General features: G+C 33.4%; 1 protein-coding gene across 1 annotated transcript; it reads right to left on the bottom strand.

The window, feature by feature from the left end:
- Positions 1–1,862: 1,862 nt before the first annotated feature.
- LOC132722040 (ERC protein 2-like) lies at positions 1,863–22,676 on the bottom strand. The gene is made up of 15 exons (XM_060706437.1): positions 21,292–22,676; positions 18,450–18,830; positions 17,675–17,773; positions 16,384–16,527; positions 15,388–15,555; positions 14,372–14,539; positions 13,284–13,429; positions 9,909–10,032; positions 8,619–8,759; positions 7,221–7,411; positions 6,213–6,348; positions 5,268–5,399; positions 4,290–4,450; positions 3,587–3,734; positions 1,863–2,693 (listed from the first exon to the last, which is right to left on the bottom strand). Exons 1-15 carry the CDS (start codon positions 22,279–22,281, stop codon positions 2,394–2,396), a joined length of 3,429 nt encoding a protein of 1,142 aa, XP_060562420.1. The 5' UTR covers positions 22,282–22,676; the 3' UTR covers positions 1,863–2,393.
- Between the last annotated feature and the right edge of the window lie 4,475 nt (positions 22,677–27,151).

The following is a 27,151-nucleotide window of genomic DNA, read 5'->3' as shown; positions in this document are numbered from 1 at the left end:
TAATTACTATCACAAATCTTTACCAAAAAATGTATGCAAAATCACTTCACAAATACATTTAACAACTACATGTTGCAATCATACAAAAGGTTTCATGACCCTTGTTTACAACCATAATAAAGTAAGTAAAAACGTTTACAAAAATGCCCAATTTTTTAAAATTGAAAATAAAGTGACCGTGACTGAGAATATCTGATTTTCGATCTTGACTTTGGATCATACAATCTCATGGTACATGTAAATAGGTTACAAAATTTTACATCCGACTAGTACCTTCACATACAATAACTTATTATAAGTTATTTTCATAAAAAAAATTTCAGCACAAATAGACATAGACCTAATATATCATTGATGGTCAACTTGTATCGTAAAAACTTTAATACTGTAGTAGTGGTAAAATAATTAACATGTAGAAATTTTGATACCCTACATATTCGGATAAAATATGTCATGTTATAGTGAAAATATGTTGTTTTAACATAAAGAGCATCTTATGTTCGAAAGTTTCTCCGTTTGCCACAATTAAAACATTGATTTGTACAGCCACACTACTTCATACAAACATATGCGACGCATCATGACAAAATCAACATTTGCGACCAGCAGGATCCATGCTGTTCCCTTACAAACCCTATAACAAGTAGAGAAACTGATAGCGAACAGCATGGATCTCGATCAGACTGCATGGATGCGCAGGCTGGTCTGGATCCATGCCGGTCGCAAAACCATTATGTTGGTTTTGTCGTAACACGGCTCAACTATGCAGTTGAAACAGGATAAAAAATTAAATGTAAAGGTACATGCATATATTTTGCAGAAAAAGTACAACATTAAAAACATCATAATTATAAACATGCAAACATCTAGGCATGATCTGTACCTCACATACTTTTCGAGATGAGGATGTGTGGCTACAACTCTTGCTTATTTTACATAGATTAATGTAAATAAAATAATCAAGTTCGAGACCTGGTTTACAAGAAAACACGTCAGTATGGCACTTTTATTGCTTGTGTGAAAATCATTGAATCCATGTCAATATGACTGTCACTAAGATGGTAAAAAATAAATCGAAAATTAAAAACGATAGAAATGAAATGATGTACGACTTTAATTATGGATAATTTCTATACATTAATGGTGCACTGTCCAAATGCTGGTGAAAATAAAGCTTTGTGTTTAATTATTATTATTTTAAAGGTTATGACTTCTTCCTAGTGCCAGTATATAAGTAAAAATAATCTAATTTGATTACACTGCTTTACAGGTATTCATGAAAAATTTATTCTTACACACACTTCTAAAATTTTCTTTTCAGCTGAATCAGCACTATAAAAAAAGGCAACAATTAGTTCTTAGTTGAAAGATTCTGCCGACTAAAACCTATTCCTGTGAAAGGAGTAGAAAATAAAGGTTGGTTTTGTTTTAAGTCACAATGACACTGTAAAGGTCACAAAAATATGACCACTTTCCAGCTTTCCTGTGGAAAGTCCCCCTCATTGAAAGAAAGTCCCTGGCAAGATACACACAGAGAACGAGGCCCAAGCAATTTGAAGTCAGAGATTCTAACCACTTTGCCGCAGATTCCCTTTAACCGATAATCTTATAAAATAACACAGAAGATTCCTTTTAAAAAAAACAATTAACATGCGAAGATTACATAACATTGATAATCATCCTTCTAAAAATAAATACAGCACCAGTTTCTTATCTCTTTGCAATCTCATTGCCATCTAACAATATTCTATATTAGAAAATAATATCTGTTTTATATCTGACATTGAAATTTCTCATCTACTCTAAATCTGACAACCTTTGACTTTTGACAAGCTCTCCTAATTAATGTACCCACCCAATTCTTCTTAACAAGCAACCTTTAGATTTCAAATGTCAACAAAATAAACAAAGTTTTTTTAAAAAATGAAATTTTATCTCTTAAGATGATGAGACATTGACTAAAATTTGAGAAAATGACACAAAACAGGTGAAAATGACCTTGACTTTTGATAAAAACATGAAATCAAAATGTATCTTTCAATGCTCAATTACAAATAACACCAATTTCCTACGATGAACTAGACTTTGGGCACATATTGTCAAAACAATCACTCTTTCCTGGTGTACAGAAGAAGTTTACAACAAGTAAAAGTTGTATAAAAGTTCTGCCAGCAGTTTGGACAAGATGAAAGCAAACATGGTAACAGGCATAACTTATGACAAACATTACTATATACTTACACATCATTTGTTATATCTTTTAAATGTTCCTTAATATTGCACAGAGGGTTATATACTTACAACATGAATTTTAATATAAATCTAAGAACACATACAGCTTACAGAACGTTAAAATAATTTCATCCAGGGGCTAAGCTTGACATTAAAACTCGTCATGTTAACTCTACATTCTTTGTCTGTTCTGATGTAGAGTTATCATTTTTAGTTGATTTATTATCCTCCGTTTTGACAGCATGAGCTGTCACTTTACTTTCATCTGTTTTGACAGCTTGCACATTTGTCTTGTTTTCGTCTGTTTTGACAGCATGTGCCGTTGCCTTGCTTTCATCTGTTTTGACAGCATGTGCCTTGCTTTCTTCAGTTTTGACAGTCTGTTGTGCTGGATCATTGGTTCTAGATTTTGATCTTTTTCCACGACTTCTTTCATGAAGATATCTATCTCTATCTTGAATCTACAAAACATTTCTTGATATAAGTTGGTTGTATAAAATTCATTGATATATCTTTTGATTCAAAAGAGGCTTAAAACTTTATGGGGCCTACTTATATACTATTGATATATCTACAGATATTTTCTAACTTTAATTCAAAAGAGGTTTAAAACTTTAAGGGGCCTACTTAAATACTGTCTCCCTGGAAATTTATGGTTAGCTGCAGTCTTTAATTTACTAAACCAAGCACTGACACTGACTGTCTCATTTTTTAACTCTTTAACTCTTTACAAACATTATAACTAACCAAACTCATACAAAAATACATGAAATATTAAGCTTAATACTTAATAACTTAAGTTTTGTACAAGAGAATTAAAACAATGGATAAGGATTTTCCTATGATTTATAATTTGAACTTATTGAGATTGTCAGATTTAGGAGTTATTGTGTAAGAAGCAGGAATGATATAAATAATTTCATAAAGATATAATTTTGATGATTTATAAGCATTTATACAAAAGTTAACTTGCTGAATTTTAAATTAAAACCACTGAAATTACATCTTAATCAATAAGTATGATTATCAAGCAAACCATGCAAAAGATGACAAAAAAAATATGGAAATAACTTTACTTGCACAAATTTATATAAATAATAAAATATGAAATAAATCAAATATGAAGTACTATAACAAGTTGCAAAACCAATTTCTATAAAGTCAGATGTCCAATTCCGCATCAATCAGACTTATTTATGTCAAATTTCATCTTTTTTTAAAATGTAAAATAGTATATCCGAGACTATTTATGTTTACATCCTATACAACAATATAGTCATCTGGTTCAACATAACCACAGTAACAGTATTTTTCAGTTCTCGGATTTAAAAAAAATAAACATGAAAATGAATACCAATATTTTCAGTTGTTGTTTAAGTTCATCCTTTTTACAGGAAAGTTCATCTATCTCCTGCATGTGATTTTGTTTTCTTGTACTGGTCATTTCCAGCATGCCAATGTTACTGTCAATCTGTGTAATAGTTGACTGTAATGCTTCCTGTCTGAAATAAAAAGTTATTTGGAACTTACACCAGCTGCCGGTACAAACTGGAATATCTAGCCCGAGGATAACTGTTTTAATTGGTAACGAGGCTCTGCCGAGTTTCTGCTTAACAATTACCTGAGAGCTAGATATATGGCTATCTGTACCGACAGCCTATGTTTGATTAATTTTTTTTTTTTTGCATATTACATATTAATCATAATTAGGAAGGATATCACGAAAAAACTAACATAATCATTTAGAACTTTTTCTTATAAATTTACATCTTCATTCATAATGGCAAAATGATGTCTTTCTTAGATGATATAATTTAAAGCATGTGACTTGTCATACATGGGGGTGTAAGCACCAGTAGATAATCTTGTCTGATAGGCAAGAAACAATAAATCTTTTAATACCTGTATCAAAACTTGATGACAACTTGCTACATTTCAACTAAATGCACTAAAGCACTAAACATGAAGCACAAGCTAGGATGACGGAAAATATTATTTAAACTCTATGACTAACCAAAGAAATGCGACTTTACAAATTGAAAGTATTATATGCTTACTTCATTTCGAAAACTTCTTCCATCTGTTTGTGACGTTCTGAATTCATTTTCTTAAGTTTAATATCTTTGTCCTCTAATTGTTTCACATATGAAGACAATTTACTTGTGTATTCTCTCGTGCAAGACTTGGCCTTTTCTAATTCAGCCTGTAGTTCCTCTATCTATAATGAAAAATAAATTAGAACAAATCAAGGTTTTTTCCCTTTCTATACTCTATAGTAGGGGCGGTATAAGAATGGCTTCCCCCCTAAAGGAAACTTCTTTAAAATCATGCAGTTTTCCTCCTAAATTTTAAATTCTTAAATTCAATTTGTATTTAGTTTTTTTTCTCCCCCTTTAGCAAAAAATACTGTTTTATTTTTCCCTTCCCTATATTCCCTATATAAATGTAGTTGAAGTTGAATAAACTTTCAACCAAAATATTCTAGAAAGTTTTATGATAAAAATGAATGGACAAAGAGGAATACAGTTGAAACCATTTAAATTCCAGGTATACAGTTTGAGAAACTATCTTTTTCTTACTGAGACATTTTTTATTATCATCAATGCTAAAAGCTCAACCAATTTCATGTTCTAGAAACCATATGTAATCAGAATTCTTTAAAGGCACATTATGCCCCAGAAACAAATATATTTTTCTTCTTTAAACAGGGAAAACATGAACTTTAAGATATTCAAATAATTGTTTTAGAGCATGTTAGATACTTACAGCACTAAATGTGAAAAACTTTTTTATAAAAGTAGTAAAATGAAGTAGCAAAATGAAAACAGAGTAGTATTTGACTTCCATACAAAATACTTCATCACTATAATTGTACTTATTGCCAAAAATAAACAGAAGAAAAAGATGGTTCAGGTAATTGGCCAATGAATAGCTCTTTGGAAACAATAAAAGTTCATGCAAAATAAAAAGATTTTGAAAAATAAGAATAGAAGCATTTCTAAAGCATAATGGGCCTTTAATGATAGTAATCTTACACTATTTTGACTGGCATCAATTTGCATCTTCTGTTCCATGAGTAACATTTCTCTCTCTGCAGTAATTTTAACACTTTCCCGTAATGCTTCTTCAAGTTCTTCAATACGATCTTCCTTTTCCTTCATAGAACCCTATAAATTAACAAAATATTTAGAATGAAACATAAAAAAAATCCATCTGTTTCATCTATTATGAATTTCTATTTTTGTTTGTTTGTTTGTCTTGTATGTGAAAAAGACTTCAAATATTTGTCCTGAATGTATGAAAGCCTTCAAGTATCTTTCTTGGTTGATTAGATTTTAAGTCACACTAACACCGTCAAGGTCTTATGGCAACTTTCCAGCTTTACTGGTGGAGGAAGAAATATTTCAGGCACAAGTCTGCACCTTGGTAGCTTCCTCACATAAAAGAATTCAAAGTCCCTAGCAAGATTTAAGCTCATAGCAGAAAGGGGCAAGTGATTTGAAATTAACAACCTTAACCACTTTGCAAAAGATGTACTAAATTTCCTTCTTGTAAGTAACATAGATTTCAAGCTTCTTTGTCATATGTAAGATGAACATCAAGTTTCTATCTTCTATAACTGGTAAAAAGCACTAGAAATGAGCCGCGTCATGACAAAACCAACATTGTGGGTTTGCGACAAGCATGGATCCAGACCAGCCTGCACATCCGTGCAGTCTGATCAGGATCCATGCTGTTCACTTACAAACGGTATAAGAAGTAGAGAAACTGATAGCGAACAGCATGGATCCTGATCAGACTGCGCGGATGCGCAGGCTGGTCTGGATCCATGCTGGTCGCAAACCCACAATGTTGGTTTTGTCAGGGCGTGGCTCAAATGTGCTATTCTCACATGTCATTATTTATACTTATACAATACAACTAGCATAATTTAAGGCAATCCGCATAGTTTAACAGGTCATGTTTTTTCTATGACTTACCTTAAGATGTTGAGCGTCAGTGCCAATATCTTCTTCTCGTCTCCTAGCCTCCTCTAACAGATGGGCATTTTTCTGTTTGTCTTTCTGATGCTGTCTCTTCAATGTACCAAATTTCTGTTTGTACTGGCCCACGGTGCTAAAGTTTATAATGTCAATATAACTAAACAATAAATGGTGCAAAATATTGAATTCCTTTCATTGATTTAGCATGAATCAAAAAAAAAAAACTGCATCTGTTATATTGTTGCTATAACAATTCAATGTACACTTGCATAACATATGGCAATTAAAGATAAATGGAGATTTTTGTTGCTGTTTGTTTTCTTTTTTGGGGGGTGTTGGGAGGCGGGGAAAGGGGATTTATGTCACAAAAACACTGTAAGGACATGTGGCAACTTTCCAGGTGGAAGATGACCTCAGACGCCTTTCAGGCACAAATTGGCACCTAAATAGAACCACTGACCTCCTGTGTTAACTGGCTGGAAAGTATCTTCACATGAAAGAATCAGGAATTCCTTATAAAATTACAACCCATGATGATGAGGGGCAAGCGATTTGAATGTGGTAACCTTTACTACTTTGGAGAAAGTGTGTAGATAATTTTCAAACAAAACTGAGAGGTGAAATGCTAAAATAATTCTACAAGCGAAATTTAATAAACAAATATTCATGACAGCACACAATGTGAGTTATAAAAGTAAGAATGTTGCCACTAGAGGTAAGTGAAAGCTTATTCTAGATAAAGGCTGTAAACTGTCCATGACTCCATCTAAGTTGAGTCTCTGGTATTTATTGAGAGATTTTTTTTTAATGCAAGGGCCACTATGATCTTTTACGCTTCTTTCTCAAAATGCATAACATGAACACATCAACCCAAAAATCATCAGAAAAACAACTTATGCTCTGTGAAGAAAATAATAATTTTTTCATACTCTATTTTTGTTAATGAAAATTAAGTACTATCATCACCATTTCCCAATATTTTTGAATTACAAGGCACTGACTTACTCTTGTAGCTCCTTGATTTGATTTTCTTTCTCATTCTTTTCATTTTCTGCATCTTTGAGAATATTCAGTAACCTATCGACCTCTGACTGCGCAGACTGCATCTCAATCTTACACTGTTCCATCGACGTACTGAGCTGAACTAGCTGTTCTTCTGTTGCTTCACCTTTAGAAGCTGCTTTTGATACCTTCATCTTTACATTAAAATCAAGAACTCACAAGATCAATATAATCTAGAATTACCAAAATGAAACATCTTCTAATTAGGGAAAAATCAAGAAACAAATGATAACAGTAATCTAGAATTTTCTGAATGAAATTTCTCCTAATTTTGGAAAGTAAATATCAATATTTCTTTTTAAGATACACATGTGTCATATGATTTGTTATTTTTTGTTAAAACCAAATTTGGTAAAGAACCATCAATGTTAAGTTTGGTAAAGATCCATCAATTATGTGATTAACCAGTTTGTTTTGTTTGATTTTTAATAACACTAATATTGTAAACGTCAGGTTTACTGGTGGAGAAGATTTCAGGTGCCCTTTCGTGCATTATTCAAGCACAAGTTGGCACTTGAGTAGAACCACCGACCTTCTGTAAGCTAGCCGAATAGCCTCCTTACATAAAGAATTCAAAGTTCCAGATAGGATTTCAACCAACAGTGGTGAGAGGTAAGTGATTTGAGATTTAAAACCAGTCAGCCACGAAGGCCCCATGTAATTAAACAGGCATGAACAACTAATGCTGGCTTGTTCATATTAAGACGTTGGTTGAATTTTTGGATTATATATAATGCCAACAGATATGTCATGAAATACCTGCATACAAAACTTTGTTGATATAACCTGTGCCTTAACCGTTAACCTGCTGAATTTGTGTAATGGATTTTTCCTGTTTTGAATTTAGAACATTCATTTTAAAATTTAAGTTATTTCAGCATTAAGATATAACAAAAGTACTGCATGCCATGTAAACACTCATCTGTTAAAAATTCTAAGCTAAAAAGGGGGCATAACTGCAAAAATATTGTTTTCAGAATTATGCCCCCTTGTTTAACAATTGCACCTTGTCATCATAAGCAAGTATTCTAAGTTTCATGTTGAAAATTAGGTCTATTAAAATTTTTGAATAATGGGCTCAATACGTTTTTGCACGATAACAATGACACTGCCAAACAGTAGTGCAAACAGTATACATAACAGCTGAACTTTTTCTTTGAAATAGACAAGCTAGAAATTGACCAACCAACAGTACAGAACCTGGTCTGTTTGCAAGAATATACATACTGCCCTGGCTCTATAATGATGGCAAAGGCAAATTACTTTCAGTTCCTGCAGATAAGGGTCAATGTTGAGAGTACCAGTTGTATGAAAACAATGCCAGTCCAGTTATATACATACCTCATCTAGTGCTTGTTTACACTTGGATATTTCTGAATCTTTATCACAAATACTAAGTTCTAGTTGTCTTATTCTAGCATCAGCCTTGTATCTCGATGATTTCAATTCTGAAACTTCCTCCCGTAGATCACACAATTCAGTCTGGTAATAAACATTTTAATTATGTATCAAACAGGAATATACCACAAGCATTGAACATCTTTGCACTCTTAAAAATACATTACATACTTATTTCTTTTGGTAAAGTTTTAATCACATCAGCAAGATATATATTACCAGATAATTTTAACGGTCAAAATTCTATAAAAAAATTGGTTTGAAGAGACATCGATCCTGTAAAAGTCATATCCAGCTTTACTGGTGGAGGCAGACCACTGATGCCCCTCAGTGCATTATTTCAAGCACAAGCATTTGAGTAGATCCACTGACCTTCCATAAGAAATAATGAAACCAGAGTTATTTTTAAAGTTTTTACTTAAAAAAACTCCACCCAAAACCCTATCAAATTGGATTTTCTCCATTATGTTCACCCGAAAAAAAGGAAAATGCTTAATATAACGGACAAAGTTTAAGGACTTACATAGACACATCACATAAAAAATAACACTAAAAATGTAAGCAAATGATAAAAATGGCTCTTTTACACACTGAACATAAATACATTTATTTTGTATTTTTATTCATCATGTTTTTTGGTTAGGTTACATCGCAACAACTCATAAGGCAACTTTCCAGCTTTATTGGTGGAGGAAGACCTCACGCGCCCTTCATCACATTATTTCAGGCTCAAACGGGCTCCTGACTAGAACCTGTAACTAGTCCCTGTCAGGATTCGGATCCCAAGCAGTGAGAGGCAAGTGGTTTGAAGTCAATGACTATAACCACTCAGCCAAGGATGACCTACATGAATATCTAAACTTACATTAAAAGTAATTTGGAAAATAATCAACATCTATGTAGACTATCAACTCAAAATGTTGCCATTTTCACAACCCTTCAAGCACTGAATTTCCTAAAATGCACTTATTTTGACTCTGTTTTGTCAACAAAGTACAAAAGTTCACAAACTATTAAGATATTGTCAACAAAAGACCAGACTAAATACACTTGCTTGCCTGTAAGTTCAAGTTTTTAGTATCTTAATCTTGCACACCTGTTCAAGTTTTTCAATATCTAGACATAATCTGCTTATCTGTGATCATCAACATCTACAACTAACTTGCTTGTATGTAAGTAAATTCAGGTCACTTGTCTATAACTTAAATTTGTATAAGAAAATTTCTATCTCACCTGCTTGTCTGTCACTTCTAGCTGGAGGGTATCTAAATCTGACTTTAACTTCTGGTTGACTGTTTCCAGTCTCTCACATTCTTGTTGGTGTTCCAATTCTAAAACATCTCTTTGCTCTTTTAATCTATTAAAAACATGATGACAATATAATTGTGTTGCTAACTTTGAAGAGCATTAATACACTTTAAAGGCGCATTAAGCCAAAAAAATTGCTATTTTTCATTTCTCAGAAAATTTTTATTTTTGATTTTCTGTTACAGTTCTAAGACAAGTTTTCAGTGCTACAACAGCTGAGACATCTATTATTTTTTAGAAATTAGTACAGTTATAGTGATGTATTATGTTGTATGGAAGTAAAAATATTATCTCGTTTACATTTTGCTAACTTTATGACAAACTATTTCCTATTCAACACTCCTTGTTCAGGTGACCATGGTCAAAACATTATAAAGCCAACAAAATGTACTTATTTCTGTGACTAAATATGGCTTTAGTAACATGTTAATTGTTATAACTGAATTAAATCATTTTGGTACGATAAATATTTGAGCCGCGTCATGACAAAACCAACAGTGTGTTTGCGACCAGCATGGATCCAGACCAGCCTGCGCGGATGCGCAGTCTGATCAGGATCCATGCTGTTTGCTTACCAACTCTTTTACAAGTAGAGAAACTGATAGCGAACAGCATTGATCCTGATCTGACTGCACGGATGAGCAGGCTGGTCTGGATCCATGCTGGTCGCAAACCCACTATGTTGGTTTTGTTGTGACGCGGCTCATTTTAACACTTAATCTGCTGAATTTGTGTAATGCATTTACACTGACATGAACTTGGAACAGTCCATTTCAAGTTTAAGATTTCAATATTACAAGAGCCATGTCAACATGGCCATCCCCCGCCGAATGTGTTTGCTCATTGGAAGAATGTATATGTAGTAGAGCGGAATAATTCCATTTTAAGAGGTCTTTTGGTAATGAAAACTGATGGCTATAGTGATTACAGATTTGAAACCTACCGTATAAGTACTTTTTTCTGCGGGAACTTTATTTCTGCTATTTCTGCGGTTTGTAATGACACCGCAGATTTAAAAACCGCAGAAAATTAAGCCTTTCGCTATGTCTATATGTATGTCGGAATATGTAAACTACCTGTATTGTATAATTACATTACCATGTACCGTTATCAGCTTTTGTAGATGGGAATAATTTTTCTTTATGTACCCGTCATGAATGAAATATTAGAAAAAAAGTTACTTTACTTGAATGTTCTTTTGTTTAAAAAAATGTCATATTTGTATGATTTTCACTCACCCTAAGCTTGATTTATTTTACAAATAAAACTATTATAGTTTGACGGGTGCAATAAACATACCCTTTTGTATTTGTACAATATATTGTGTCTACGTGCGATATTACCATTGTTTATTTTTCACACTTTTGACACATTTGTACACATGCAGTATTACAATTAATTTTTGTTTTGTTTAACGCCGCCTTTCCTTGTTGATCTTGTTTATCATATTTTATATACCGATACATGTTGATCACGATGAATACACATTATAAGTCGTCTGCATGTTTACCGGAAGTAATGTACATGTTACATCAACATATCTTGCAATGTTGTCTGTTTGTATTGGTTAATTTTGTAAAAATATCTAAATTAAAACGCAGAAATAAAAAACATCAATGCGAGAATGATGACACCGCAGAAATAAGATACGCAGAAATTTAAAACCCCTTATTTTAACCAAAATCGCAGAATTTTAAGCCCGCAGAAATAAGTACTTATACGGTATGTGAAAACTGATGGCTGAAAATAACAAAGGGCAATTACTGAAAAATAATGCAGGGTAGGTTATCATTCTTGTGTGCTGCATCCCTCCTCAGTAAAATCTATCCACCTATGAAGTTTCATGTTGATACCTCAAATACTTTTTGAGAAAAAAATTGAATTGAAAAATTAAGTATGAAAAAGAACAAAGGGCAATAACTCAAAAATTATAAAAGGTAGAGTTATCATTCTTGTGCAGTGCACACCTCCTGAGTGAGATCTATGCACCTATGAAGTTTCATTTTGATATCTCAAAGGCTTTTTGAGTTATGCTCTGGACAAAAATTAATTTTGAAAAATAACAAAGGGCAATAACTCAAAAATAATGCAGGGTAGAGTTATCATTCTTAAGCACTGCACTCCTCCTCAATGAGATCCATCCAACTTTGAAGTTTGAAGTTGATACCTCAAATACTTTTTGAGATAAGCTCTGGACAAAATAGCATAAAAAAAAACAAAGGGCAATAACTCAAAAATTGTATAGGGAAGAGTTATCATTCTTGCGCACAACATTCCTCCTCAATAAGATCTATCCACCTATGACATTTCATGTTGATATCTCGAACACTTTTGAGTTATGCTCCACTCAGGTGAAAAATAAGGTATGAAAAATAACAAAGGGCAATAACTCAAAAATTATGAAAGGTAGAGTTATCATTCTTGTGCACTGCACACCTCCTGAGTGAGATCTATGCACCTATGAAGTTTCATGTTAATATCTCATAGGCTTTTGGAGTTATGCTCTGGACAAAAATCTATTTTGAAAAATAACAAAGGGCAATAACTCAAAAATCATGCAAGGTAGAGTTATCATTCTTGTGCACTGCACTCCTCCTCAATGAGGTCTATACACCTATGAAGTTTCAAGTTGATAACTCAAATACTTTTAGAGATATGCTCCGGACAAAAATGTCGGACGGACGGACGGACGGACGGACGGAAGAGTGGACGGAGACTATTTCTATATCCTCCGCCGAAATTTTTCGGCGGGGGATAAAAATACAAAAGCCAACAATATACACTCTGGTCAGACTATACTGATTGCAATAGCTAAATTTTGGTTTTTATTCTAGCATGGTAAGGTTATAAGCATGATTTAGAAAAACACATCTGTTTTATTTGTCACCCAAAAATATAACTTTTAGTATGACATTTAAGAGATAATCTTTCTGATAAAGTAACACTTTCATGATCAAGCACTGATGATGTTAGTAATAATGATAATCATGGCATCATTACTGCAGATGCAAGTAAAATTTAAATTATCTGTAATTGATTTTAAGTTGGATCACATACAAGGATCTTTCATGAAACCGTTTAATTCACACAAAGAAAAAATAATTCTACTTGATTTGTCTATATATTTCGGTCAGAAAATCCAGTTATTTTAATTCCTTGCAGAAAATCAGATTCCAACTACAGCAATCACAGACTATTTTTAGTTTTGAGAACATTTTGTAACCTAAACAACATACAGAAGGAGTTTTGCACGAAAGCTTCAGTTTATGGAAGTGGTTAAAATGTTGAACTATAAAATACCTTTCAATTTGCCTTTCTTTCTCAGTAATAGATTCCTCCATGGCAGATATAGCACTATCAGTTGATTCTATAGAATTTGTTGACTGGGTTCTTATCTGACTTAATTGATCCTCTTTCTCAGCTAATAAATCTTCCAAGTTACTGACCTATATAACACAAAATACATCATAATAAGAACATTAGAAGAACAGCATGTAAACATTTAAGTCCCATATATATGTAGGTATTATTCTAATCATTTTTTTATTAATAAGGTAAATTCTAAACCCTTTCTGGGACCTGATTTAGGTTTCCTTATAACTGAAGGGTTAATAATTCTTTAACCTATGTGTGGTTTAATTGAACTTCAATTAACAAATTGTACATGATTAAGTTTTAAAAGTTTTACAGAAATATTTTACTTAAAAGATATTGCTCAAAGTCACACTGTCATCAATAACGCATTAGACTGGTAATCTAATCATTGCTGGCTGCCTGGATTCAAACCTACTAGGGGCAAGCTGTTTTTTGCTTGAGCGAGAAACTTCATATGAGCCGTGCCACGACAAAACCAACATAATGAGTTTGCGACCAGCATGGATCCAGACCAGCCTGCGCATCCGCGCAGTCTGATCAGGATCCATGCTGTTCGCTTACCAACCCTATTACAAGTAGAGAAACTGATAGCGAACAGCATGGATCCTGATCAGACTGGGCGGCTCATATGTATTGCTCAATCGGCTTCAACTCAGATATTTTTTTGGTCAGAACCAGGAACAGAATATACACTGACCAATGAAAATTCTGATATTCAAGATAAAGCTTGAAAATCTTGTTTATACTTCTGGCTTCGAGGCCTGGTTGGTTCCAGGAACATATTTGAGGCTGTGTTTATAAACTTATAGCTTCTTACCCAATCAAACTAAAAACTTGATACATGCACATGTAATTTATTTCTGCCTTGCTAGGTTTTCAGGTTGATGAACATCAAATTCCTATCTTCCAGTACATTTCACAAACTTTTCAAACAATAATTAACACAATTATCATTCTCCTCATAAAATATTCTATCAAATCAAGTATATATACCTGCAAACCATTGTACTTACTTTGCGCTGAAGAACGTTCACCTTTCGTTCTTTAATATCAAGATTGTCTTTAAGTTCTGCACATTCCAGTTCAAGTTTTCTTTTATCCACTGATAGTGCCTGTGCCTGCTGAGCCTTCCTATCAATAGCATTGTCTTTCTCTTTAAGACGTTCGCGTAAATCATCGATCTACAAAATTCATCATTTGTTAGTATGATAATTATAACCTTGCTTACCTAAACTTCAACGTTGATAAAAAAATACACCCAAATTTTCTTGTTCTAATAAACAAAACAATATAACGTTACCTTAGTGCAGTAACAGATTGACTCCTATTAAATTTACATAAGGAGTAAATTCGTTACTGCTCTTAAGGCTACAATAAATTTGTCAGTTTTTCATTAACCATTGACTTGTTGGAATCAAAAGAGATTAGCCTTTGGCACCAGTATACAGCCAGGCCAGCCTGCAAAACAATGCAGTCTGACAAAGTTCTATACTGTTGGCTAACCAACTTTTCTTCTTCATATCCCCAAAACTGAAAATGTACAATTCTCAAGTTCTAAATTCAGCAGGTAAACAGTAATTGTATGTCATGGGGAGCATATGAAAAAAATCATACTTCATTTTCATAATAATGGTAAAGTTTCATTAAGTTACTGTTATCATATAAACTATTTCTGAGTAACGGCTCAAGTCACATGGATAAGGCCACAACAACATGTAGAGATAATACCAAAGATCTTAGACAATAATCAGATGGCACCTAGGTCTGCATTGGCTGTATGGGCAGAATCAGTTGCTGCAAGCAGGCTAAATGTTCAATAAAACTAAGTTCTCTAGTGCATTTTAAAGAGATGAGGAAACTTTTTATCACATCCATCTCATGCAGCAGTTAGCAGCAGCACTTCCAAGTCTGACATGGCTCTATTCTGCTGGCTGTCTTAATTTATATTCCCATAACTGAAAATTGACAGTTCTAAATATAGAAGCTGAACAAGTCTGTATAAGAAATTCAGCACAAGAACGGTACTTACATCTGCATTAAACATGGACAATTGCTGCTCCTTAGATTTTACATTGTCCTTGAGAACATTTATATAGTGTTGATGCTCGGAACCTTGGTTGGTTAATGTGTCGACTTTCATCTTAAGGCCGATAATCTCATTATCTCTAGTAGATAAGTCACTTTTTAAATTCTGAATCTGTATCAAAGAAAAGAGCTTCAGTGTCACAAAATTATTATAACCAAACATACAAAAATAGCACTTTATTTTCTCAAGCAGTTTAACATGCTATTTATGGATCTATTGAAAATGGAACAGGCCTGAGTGCAAAAAGGTTATGACAAAATTGTCATTTAAATTATTCATTCAATACTGTAACAGTTATTTAAATATGAAATTTATAAAGTTTGATTTTCCACTTCAAAACAAACTTTTTCTTTCTGTCGGTTTCAACAGTAAACCAAAATAACATTATAATGGTCTTGGTAAATATTTTGTATGGTGTGTGGCAGAGTGGTGAACAGGCCCGACTAAAAATCTAAAGATTTTGACCACATGGGTATGAATCCCCTCAAGACCAAGCCATTGTTTCTCTGAACAAGAAACTTTACACTTACTGTTTCAAACTGGTTGGTATCCAGAGACAGATTTGAGAGTGTGTTTATAAGTTTATTGCTTCCTTCACAATCAAACTATAAACTAATGTCAATATTTCCTGTTTTTACTGCATCTCTATGTAATATTTCAGGCACACAGAACGACCAACCAAACAGTTCTTTCTTCTTGCAAAAGACTTCGAAAATTAAGTTTTTCTAAACATCCTGACTAAGTTTGATCAAATTGAGCAAAGAGCAGATGTCATTTGAAACATTTCTTGTTCATGAGTAAAAATAGTCACATGAAAGACAGATATCAAATTATCAATCCTAAAAAGGTGAGCTAAAAATCATGAAAACCACAAGTTACTTCTTAATAAGTACTCAAAAGTACTGATATTTGGTATGATAAATAAAATTGAATACTGACCTCAGATTTCAGTGCCTTTTCTCGACTTGGTATCATCTCTTTCTTTAAACTTGCTTCCTTATCTTGACCACCCTCTCCACCAAGGCACTGTAAATTGTCTTCCAAATTCTCCACTTCTTTCTCTAATGCTGATATTCGTGAATCCTACATGTACATGTATAATTTATGACATGGACTCTGAAGTGTGTCACAAAGCAAGGCGTACAATATGCACAAGTTCTGATTTGTCACACATATCATACTGGTTATGATACAGAACATTTCTATTAGAAAAAAAATTCTTGGTTTTATGAAAAAAAAAATAATTTTGTAGGTTATATTATTGTAATAATCTAACTATAAGACACAAAGATTGTAATAATCTAACTATAAGACCCAAAGAAGTTTTTATCTTATTTCATAATACTGCATGCTTGTTATGTCGCTATTCATTGGATAATTGTGATGTTTCTATAGTTTTATATATATAATTTCTTAAAACCATTAATTTTACAGAGCAACAGATAAGCTTTGAAAGTGAATTGGGTATTTCTCCACCATTTCATGTGGAATTCGGTATTGGCTCTATTTAATTGGGTATTCTAAAACCTGTTACCGTATGATTTTAAGATCGATTTTAAGACCTTTCGTTCCCTATAATGTATGTACGTCATCATATTGCCTTCACAGCATCTATTGATACAGTATATTAGCATGGGACCTAGTTATAGACGGTCTCCGCAAAAACAACGGTATCTGCCAGTCTGTTAAGACTGTCAACCTGAGTAGAATATTATATAAATTAAGGTCTTGTGCTTAATTCATTTCGGCAGATTTTTGATACCAGTGACCATCGAAGACCGGAGACCATCCATTGGTAAGCCCTAAATTACATTTGGGAATATTCGGATAGCATGCATATAACTATTGCGGACGACAGTTAAATTTTACATGACGAAAATGAAAATACACATGGATCTTTAAGGCAATTGCATATCTGATTTTTTTAAATGTGTTTTCATATGCATATCAAAAAAACACAATTGCGTATTTTATAAAACTAATTGCCTAAATTGCAGCTTATCTGTTGCTCTGCATTTATGTTATTTTATTTCACCTACAGTGATTCACCTTCGGCACCAGTTTAGAGCCAGGTGTTCTGACAAGTGATCAACCTCTATAATGTTGCTTGTTTATTATTTTTTTTGTATTTTGATAATGAAATCCTTTAAACTTCATATGGTCAGCGGGGCAATTCCATTACATGAATTCAGTAAGTTATGGGTTACTGTGTACACAGTACAATACATACCTTTGCCTCCATTATTGCCTGCATTGTATGAGTGCTAGCTGGTTGTTGTTTTAATTCAACCTCAGCTTGTCCAAGTTGCTCTTTAAGCTTTTTGTTCTCCTGAAAATATATAAATATATCAGTTATATCAAGGTTTTTTTTTTGTTAAAGCTGCATGCCTCCAGATGAGCCAAAATATTTCAAGAAAATTAAACTTGAGAAAAATGTACTTAGAAAAGTAAAATGATTTAAAATTCAAGCAATAATTTACATAATATGTCATTATGTGCAATAAAGGCCTGATTTTGCAGTATATATTTCTACTGCGTTACTAACGCAGTAAGGGCTATTTTTGCTTATTTTGACCCTCATTTAGATAATTTACGTGGATTGCAAATGCTGTTATTTCCTTTGATCACTTCACAATATTTAACTTCTAAATACACTTTTAAAATTTCCATGAAAATTAGCATGAATCTTCAGGCATGCTGCTTTAAACACATACCCTTATTCAAAATAGCTGTTAATTTTGATAAATAAGACAGATCATGGCTTATTTTTTCTTAATAACTGCTTTTGAAATGCAATAAATTATATTTGCTTGGGTCTGTTTAAAGATAAAAAGGTCAATTTCTTTATTTTAAGTAACAGCAAATTTCTAACATGAAAGTAATATCAAGAAAGTCTGACAGAATCTGAACTCATTCTTTAAATTGGGGCTGAAAACACTTTAATCATAATCGAGGGTTATGTATTATCTATACACCAAATGCTGACAAAGTCAACTTTCACCTACCTCCTTTAACTGATCCAAGTCTTTTTCCATTCTTCCGATGTTGCGCTTTAATTCTTCCAACTTTAACGAATCTTCAACTTTCTCCACTCTACATTTTTCCAGCTCTCTCTGGGATTCTTCTATCCTATCTACAACTACACCTTTATTTTGCATCATTTCTAGAAGCTTTTTTATACTTTCATCTCTTGCTGTTAATGTCTGTTTCTGGGTCTCCAAACGTAACACCATTTCATCCACAGATTTTCTTAAAATTTTCACTTCCTTAGTTTGTCCTTCATACGTTAGTTTAAGACTTTCGTAATCTTCTTTGGTTATTCCATCATGATTGTCATTTTGAGATTGAATTTGTGACTCTAACTTTCTAATGTTGCTAGCGTAATTCTGAAAATATGAACATACTAAGGTTTCAGGCACAGGATGGTAGTGATTGAATTATTACAATTTGACAAGAATGACTCATTGGAGTATAACATTCAACTTCTCATTCTAGGGTTCTGCCTCAGAGATATTATAATGAGATGTTAATGGTTTACTTTTTTTTTCAAAATATCTCAATGTAAGCCATTCCAGAAGAAGCTTTCAAACACTAAACTGACAAAAATAAAGCAAACTTAGCACTTTTGCCATAATGTAAATAATTTATTATTAATTGTAAAATAACAGCACACAAAATATTGCTTTCCAAACAATAATATTCATGTAGGTACTGTAGATAGAAATGCTGACATTGTTCTTGAACAGAATTGTGACGTTCATAAATTAAGTGGGAGATTGAAGATCAAACCACCAAACATTTTACTTTTCCCTCTTAATTTCACGCTTCCATTTCTTCCGTAAAGATATATTGTTTCCTAAAAAACAGCATTGTCCATGACCGAGTATTAGTTTTTGTTTGTTTTTTAGTTGGGTTTAACGTCGCACCAACACAGTATATATCATATGGCGAATTTCCAGCTTTACTGGTGGAGGTGCCCCAGGTGCCTCAGGTGCCCCTCTGTACATTATTTCAGGATCAAACGGGCACCTGAGTTGAACCACCGGCATTCCGCAATCTAGCTGGATAGCAGGAGTAACAGTAAATATTTCAATCAATTTCTATTTTCTTTAACCTCGGGGATTTTTTCTTTCTTATTTATTTTTATAGCCGATATTCAGTCATATCCCAAACTGAAAATAGTGTCTTATTTTCCTAATCCACAGGAAAAGATTCCCAATTGAAAGTTACAAAATAAAAATATTGAATAAAGACTTCTAAAATCTTTAAAAATAAGGAAGTCTTCACTGTTATATTGCTCAAAAGTTTGAAGATGCCATCCTAGAAAGTGCATATTTGCACTAATTTTAAATCAGACCCCATCCTAGACACTGAATGTTCGCATTAATCTAATCATGTTAAAATTTCAGTCATGCATTTTTTCCCGATTTTTAACAACAAATAAAATTGCTGAAATTCCCAATTTCATGGTATGGGACATGTTCCCAAAATCCTGGAAAATAATCCTGAACCTTCATGTATTGGACTAATGGTAGATGTCTGACAGTCCATACAACATACCTACATTCCATTACGTTTATTGGAAATAGTAGAGAACAAGTTTGTGAAACCAGTAGAGGACTAAAGATTGTGCCCTATTAAAGACACTTGCACCTTTAAGACTCCATCAACCTTACATTACGTCGTACCTAAAAAGTATGATTCAAAGAACCTACATAACAAATATCAAAGACATCATTTCAGAAATAAAGAACCTCATTAGGAAAGTAGAAAAATCAATATTCTTGCATAAAAACTGCACACACAGCTGAATATAAACTGAGCAGAAAACATGCATTAACAGATAATATCAATGTTGACTTATTGCACATTTTTTAATATGCAAGGCTCTGGGCACCATATAAAATAGCTTGCTGCAATGAAAGATTTAGTAGTTTCATTATAAAAAGAGACACCAGCATGTGAAAAGCATGACAAAAAAAGTTACTTAATATCAAATAACTAAATAAAAAATAATCAATAACCGAATCAGATCATGTATTCTTTCGTGCACAAATAGTGCTAATGTGCACGTTTTTTTCATGCATTAACATCTACAGAAGCCCTCAGACTCATTAAATCCCTTGCCCTATGGACTTGGGTTTTAAATGCTATCTCATGCTCATGCATATATGTTAATGCATTAAAAAAGGTGCATTTACCCTATATTAAACATTTGACCAAAGTTTTATGAATGTATCTCAAATGGTTCAAGAGCTGACCAGTAAATGCTGGCTTTAAAGTTTTACTTGTGACCTATATACCTTTAAACAGGGAGCCTGAAAAATGAGTTTTGCAGGTTAACTCAATAAGATTTATAACCACTTGACCAAAGTTTCTTGAGTTAGAATAGCAGGCACAAATTTGCTGATGCAAACCTTACTCATTAGCTCTGGTAAAGCTGCAGAACATTTTTCTGAGAGTCCAGGGTTCAAGCCCTGGTCAGGATCAACTTAAGCCACCTTTTGACACCAATTTTTATTAATGTAAAATTCAATGATGAATATATGTTCTTTCATCTACATCCCACACCCATTTCTAACAAAATTAAATACTAAATCAAATTGAGAGTTTCCTGAACATGTAAGCCCTTAAGTTACATTATGTACCCACATGTAAGCCCTTAAGTTACATTATGTACCCAAGTCAATGGTTTGTACCTAATATAGAATAGTGGCGGAAAAAAAACAGCTTCATGGCTCTGAGTTAATATCAGGTTTTCAAAATATTTACATGGATAGCCAAACATTTAATGATTTACATATATATAAACTGAACAGAAATGTGTCAAAATAATTAGATGTATACCTTTAATTCAGCATGAGATGCCTTGTATTGTTCATTCAAAAGACTGTACTTAGCACTCTCCTCTTTCCTTAATGATCTTTCCTTCTTCAATTCTGGACTCCAAAATGTTTTAATACTATTCATAGTTGAACTTAATTTATCTTTGGTTGAGTCTAAATCTTGCTGCATTTTTGCACAGTCTTTATTTAATTCAGTAATTTGTGACTGCAGCTCTAATATCAAGGAATCACGACTAACATTTCGAAATTGCTCCTGAGTCTGCTGTAATTGTGAGGTGAAATCAGGTCTTTCAGTTGATCTAGATCTATTATTAACATGGTATACATGATCTCTTTCCAAAGATCTGGCTCCCATGTGAGGATATTGTTCTCTTTCCTGCGATCGTTCTCTGGTGTAATTCAAAGATGCATTCCTACGCTCTCCTTTGGACACTGGCATTGTATTAAAAGTGTTTACTTCAGAATGGCGCTGGTCAGATGACGGCAATAACATCTGTAATCTTTCAAATTGCCGCTCCAAAGAAGAGTCTGCAGAAAATAATCCTGAAAACTCACTTTTCTCTAAAGACCGGTGTCGTGTGGTAGGCTTATTACTTGCTGGACTAGAAGAATAGGAAGAATGCACTGGGCTTTGGTATGGGCTCCTGCCCTGCAACTTATCACTTGTACTTTTATCATTATTTAAACCTTGGCCAAAGTTATATGCTGCACTTATAGATTGCAACGTCTCCATAGGCAAATCTAGAGGACTTTGTGGACTGCCTAATTTCATATCTTGGGAACTTGATGAACTTGTAGAATAGGTCAAATTAAATGATTCAGAACCAGATCTTGATGGTGTACTGCCAGTAACAGGTCGCTTATCACTACCTGAGTACATACTTTTTGGCAATGATGAATAACTCTGCGAAGAAACACTTGTTTTCTCAGACTTTTTTGTCATTGCACTGATATCTTTAGCACTTGGGGATTTTTTCTTCCTTTTAAACATATTGCTGGTTTACTTTGAGAAACTGAAAAATTAAAGACAACTGACTGAAGATCTTATAAGATATAAATAGTTTCCGTTGTAAATCATCTTTAGTAATTCGACAATCTCAGCATCCAATCCACGAAACAACCTGAATCTGTAAACAGTGTTGATTTCACATGAAATAACAACAAAACTTTGCGATGTTCATGTTTAAGCAGTAAATAAACTATCAAACGAGTAAAGTCCTTTAAATGACTGAGTCTAAGCTAACTATTAGTGAAAACGAACGACTGTCTGTCCATAATTGTTTTTGCCAAAATAGCAGACATCCCATCCAGGTCATTCATAAATTAATTTAGTAAATTCCAGCCGGTGAGCACGTTAGTTTAATCTACCGAAATCCACCGAAAGAATCATCTTTACGTTTAAGTAACGGAAATAATTAATTTTCGTTTATGAATACATTTCATTGAATACGAAAAACTTGTAACCAATAAAAATGACATTAATGTAGCTCCTAGGCTCATATACATTTTATTTAATGACAATTAGAAAAGATATTTCTGTAATCAGTTTTCAAGAGAATTCTAGTGTAATGTAATTCTATGGAACGCCTGGACTGTCTTATGTTAAGAATGAATGATATACCTGGTTAAATGTCTTTCTGTTGAGTCCGAGATACAAAATGCTGGGTGGAAATCCTAATGTGCTCAGTTATTGAAGTGTGATGTTATGTGCTGACTGTATTTTATTCAGTCAAGTCAATGTATTATCGGGTGCATAAGTCGTTATGTTCAGTTCTTAAAACATACAGGCATGTAGTAACACAATTATGTTGAGTTAAAAAGATATGTTGTAGGGTGTTGCAGTTATTATGTTCGGTTATAATAATATGCTGTTTGGTGCTCTTCTCATCATGTTCAACCATGAAAATAAACAGTTGAGTGGTACTATCATTTTGTTTGGCTTAGGCAGTGTATTATTGGGTGATACTTTTATTATTTTCAGTTGCAATGACATGCTGTTGGGTGCTTTATTCCTTCTGTTCAGTCGTGAAATAGAACTGTTAAATAATACAATCATTATCTTAAATGGTACTATTATTATCTTGTGTGCTGATATCATCTTCTTCAGTCAAGTCAATGTATTGTTCGGTTCAAAGGTCGTTATGTTCAGTTGTTTTTTGGTACTATCATTATGTTCAGTTCAGATGATAAACTGTTCGGTGCAGAGGTCATTATGTTCAATAGTGAACACGAACTGTTGTGTGATACCACAATTATGTTTGGTTCATTCGGATATTTTCGGGCAACAAGATCGGAGCGACTAATTTCCATAGGTCACGTCGAGGCTAATGACCACTAAATTGCCAAAACAATTTTTTTCCCTGTAAATATCATCGGGGGCTTAAGAACGTTATTTTCATAAATTGGTCTTTTAAATACCCAATGGGTATTTTATTTAGTTAATTCATGACTATGCTTTACTGTTACAGTCATAATGGGTGTTACTGACACCATGTTACGTCATGGGTTTATGAACGACATAAATATATATGTGCTCTAACTACGTTTATTATCTAAACTATATTATATGATACATGTGTTTACATATCAGTGTCCGTGATGGTAGTATATCTAAGATCTAGGGAACTCTCTATTATAAAGGAGCTGTACGCACCTAGAGTATCATGTTACAGTTTACTCATCATGCTACAATGGGTACAGTATAAAACTTAAATATGGATAAGGGTAGCCTGTTAAAGTCACACATGACCACCGTAAATAAAACTTAAAATGTATCTGTTTGGTAACCTATAAGAGTCACAAATGGACACAGCAAACGAAATTTAAAATATAAAACATCATATACAAGTAAGGGAACCCTATTTGAGTCACACATGGCCACAGTATATGGAGCATATAAGTAAGGGTAGCCTATTAAAGTCACATATGGCCACAGCATATGCAACTTAAAATATATGTGTTGGTAACCCATTTGAGTCACACATAACCACAATAAATGGAACATAATATTTAAGTAAGGGAAACGTACCTATTTGAGTCACACATGGCCACAGTATATGGAACATTAAATATAAGTAAGGGTAGCGCAATAAAGTCACACATACCCCCATTATGAAGAACATTCTATATAAGTAAGGGAAACCTAATTGAGTCACACTAGGCCAAAATATATGGAACATTATGTTTAAGTAAGGGAAATCTATTTGAGTCACACATGACTAAAATATATGGAACATTATATATAAGTAAGATAAGTAAGGGTAGCCTAATAAAATTAGACTCAAATACATTTCCCTGAGTTAAACAGTATGTCTAATATATTGTGGCCATGTGTGACTCAATTAGGTTTCACTTACTTATAAAGAATTTTCTTTATACTTTGGCCATGTTTGACTTTATTAGGCTACCCTTACTTATATATAATGTTCCATTTACTGTGGTCATGTGTGTCTCAAATGGGGTTTCCATACTTATATTTAACGTTCCATAAACTGTGGCCATGTGTGACTCAAATAGGTTTGCCTTACTTGTATATTATGTTTCATATTTTAAATTTCGTTTGATGTGTCCACTTGTGAGTCTAAAGAGTTACCAACACATATATTTTAAGTTTTATTTACGGTGGTCATGTGTGACTTGAACAGGCTACCCTTACCCATATTTTAAGTTTTTTATACTGTGCCCATTATGACTGTAACAGTATAGTAAAGTCATAAATTAACTTGATAAAATACCCAATGGGTATTAAATATGCCATACGATCTGTCCAATTTATTGAAATAACGTTCTTAAGCTCCCGATGGTATTTACGGGGAAGAAAATTGTTTTGGCAATTTAGTGGTCATTAGCCTCGACGTGACCTATGGAAATTAGTTGCTCCCGCCCGCCATCTTGTTTGACGCGAAGATATCCGAATGAACCCAACATAATTGTATGACCACTCAGCGCATTGTCAAATGGCTTGTGCACCGAACAGTATATCATCTGAACTGAACATAATGACGGTATCACACCACAGTTTGTGTTCACTACTGAACATAATGACCTCTGCACCGAACAGGATATCATCTGAACTAAACATAATGATAGTATCACACAACAGTTTGTGTTCACTACTGAACATAATGACATCTGCACCGAACAGTATATCATCTGAACTAAACATAATGACGGTATCACACAACAGTTTGTGTTCACTACTGAACATAATGACATCTGCACCGAACAGTATATCATCTGAACTAAACATAATGACGGTATCACACAACAGTTTGTGTTCACTACTGAACATAATGACATCTGCACCGAACAGTATATCATCTGAACTAAACATAATGACGGTATCACACAACAGTTTGTGTTCACTACTGAACATAATGACATCTGCACCGAACAGTATATCATCTGAACTGAACATAATGACGGTATCACACAACAGTTTGTGTTCACTACTGAACATAATGACATCTGCACCGAACAGTATATCATCTGAACTAAACATAATGACGGTATCACACAACAGTTTGTGTTCACTACTGAACATAATGACATCTGCACCGAACAGTATATCATCTGAACTGAACATAATGACGGTATCACACAACAGTTTGTGTTCACAACTGAACATAATGACCTTTGCACCAAACAGGATATCATCTGAACTGAACATAATGACGGTATCACACAACATTTTGTGTTCACTACTGAACATAATGACTTCAGCACCAAACAGTATATCATCTGAACTGAGCATAATAACGGTATCACACAACATTTTGTGTTCTCTACTGAACATAATGACCTCTGCACCGAACAGTACATCATCTGAACTGAACAGAATGACCTCTGCACCGAACAGTATATCATCTGAACTGAACATAATGATAGTACTATTCAACAGTTCTATTTCACGACTGAACAGAAGGAATTAAGCACCCAACAGCATGTCATTGCAACTGAAAATAATAAAAGTATCACCCAATAATACACTGCCGCAGCCAAACGAAATGATAGTACCACTCAACTGTTTATTTTCATGGTTGAACATGATGAGAAGAGCTATTTTAACCGAACATAATAACTGTCACACCCTACAACATATCTTTTTAACTTAACATAATTGTGTTACCACATGCCTGTTTGTTTTAAGAACTGAACAGAACGACTAGTGCACCCGACAATACATTGACTTGACTGAATAAAATGTAATCAGCACACAACATTACACTTTAATAACTGAGCGCATTTGGATTTCCATCCAGTATATTGGGATTTTGACCCAGCATATTGTATCTCGGAGACAATAGAATGACATTTAACCATGTATATCAGTCATTCTACACATAAGACAGTCCAGGCGTTCCATATAATTCTAATGTAATATAAATCCGTGGTGTAATGTAACTAACTTAGGGTACCACTAAATTACGCAACGGAGATTTTTTGGCTCAACGGACGCAACGGAGATAATTTTTTTAGAAAAACCGGCACAACGCCTTTTTTTAAAGTCAATGTGCTTTATTTAAGCATCTAAATTGATTGTTTATAACTATTTAGTAAGTAAGTTATAAAATATTTCATAAATTGTGTATGTTTAATTGCACTGAAGGGTCATATGCCTGGCGAAAAGGAAATTTAATGGCGCAACGGAGATATTTTTCTCCGAAAAACCGACACAACGCCTTTTTTTTAAAAAGTCAATATGCTGTATTTGAGCATCTAAAATGATTGTTTAGCACTATAAAGTAAGTATGATTTCAAAGGTTTCATAAATTGTATATGTATACACTGAAGGATTATAATATGCCTGGCGAAATGGAAATTTCATGGCGCAACGGAGATAATTTGGGAAAATCGGCACA

The sequence above is a fragment of the Ruditapes philippinarum genome, unplaced genomic scaffold (genome assembly GCF_026571515.1).
Source record: "Ruditapes philippinarum isolate M1 unplaced genomic scaffold, ASM2657151v2 ctg853_1_1_1_1, whole genome shotgun sequence".
Lineage (NCBI taxonomy): Eukaryota > Metazoa > Mollusca > Bivalvia > Venerida > Veneridae > Ruditapes > Ruditapes philippinarum.
Note: the sequence above shows the minus strand (reverse complement) of the source record. Positions and strands in the feature narration are given on the sequence as shown.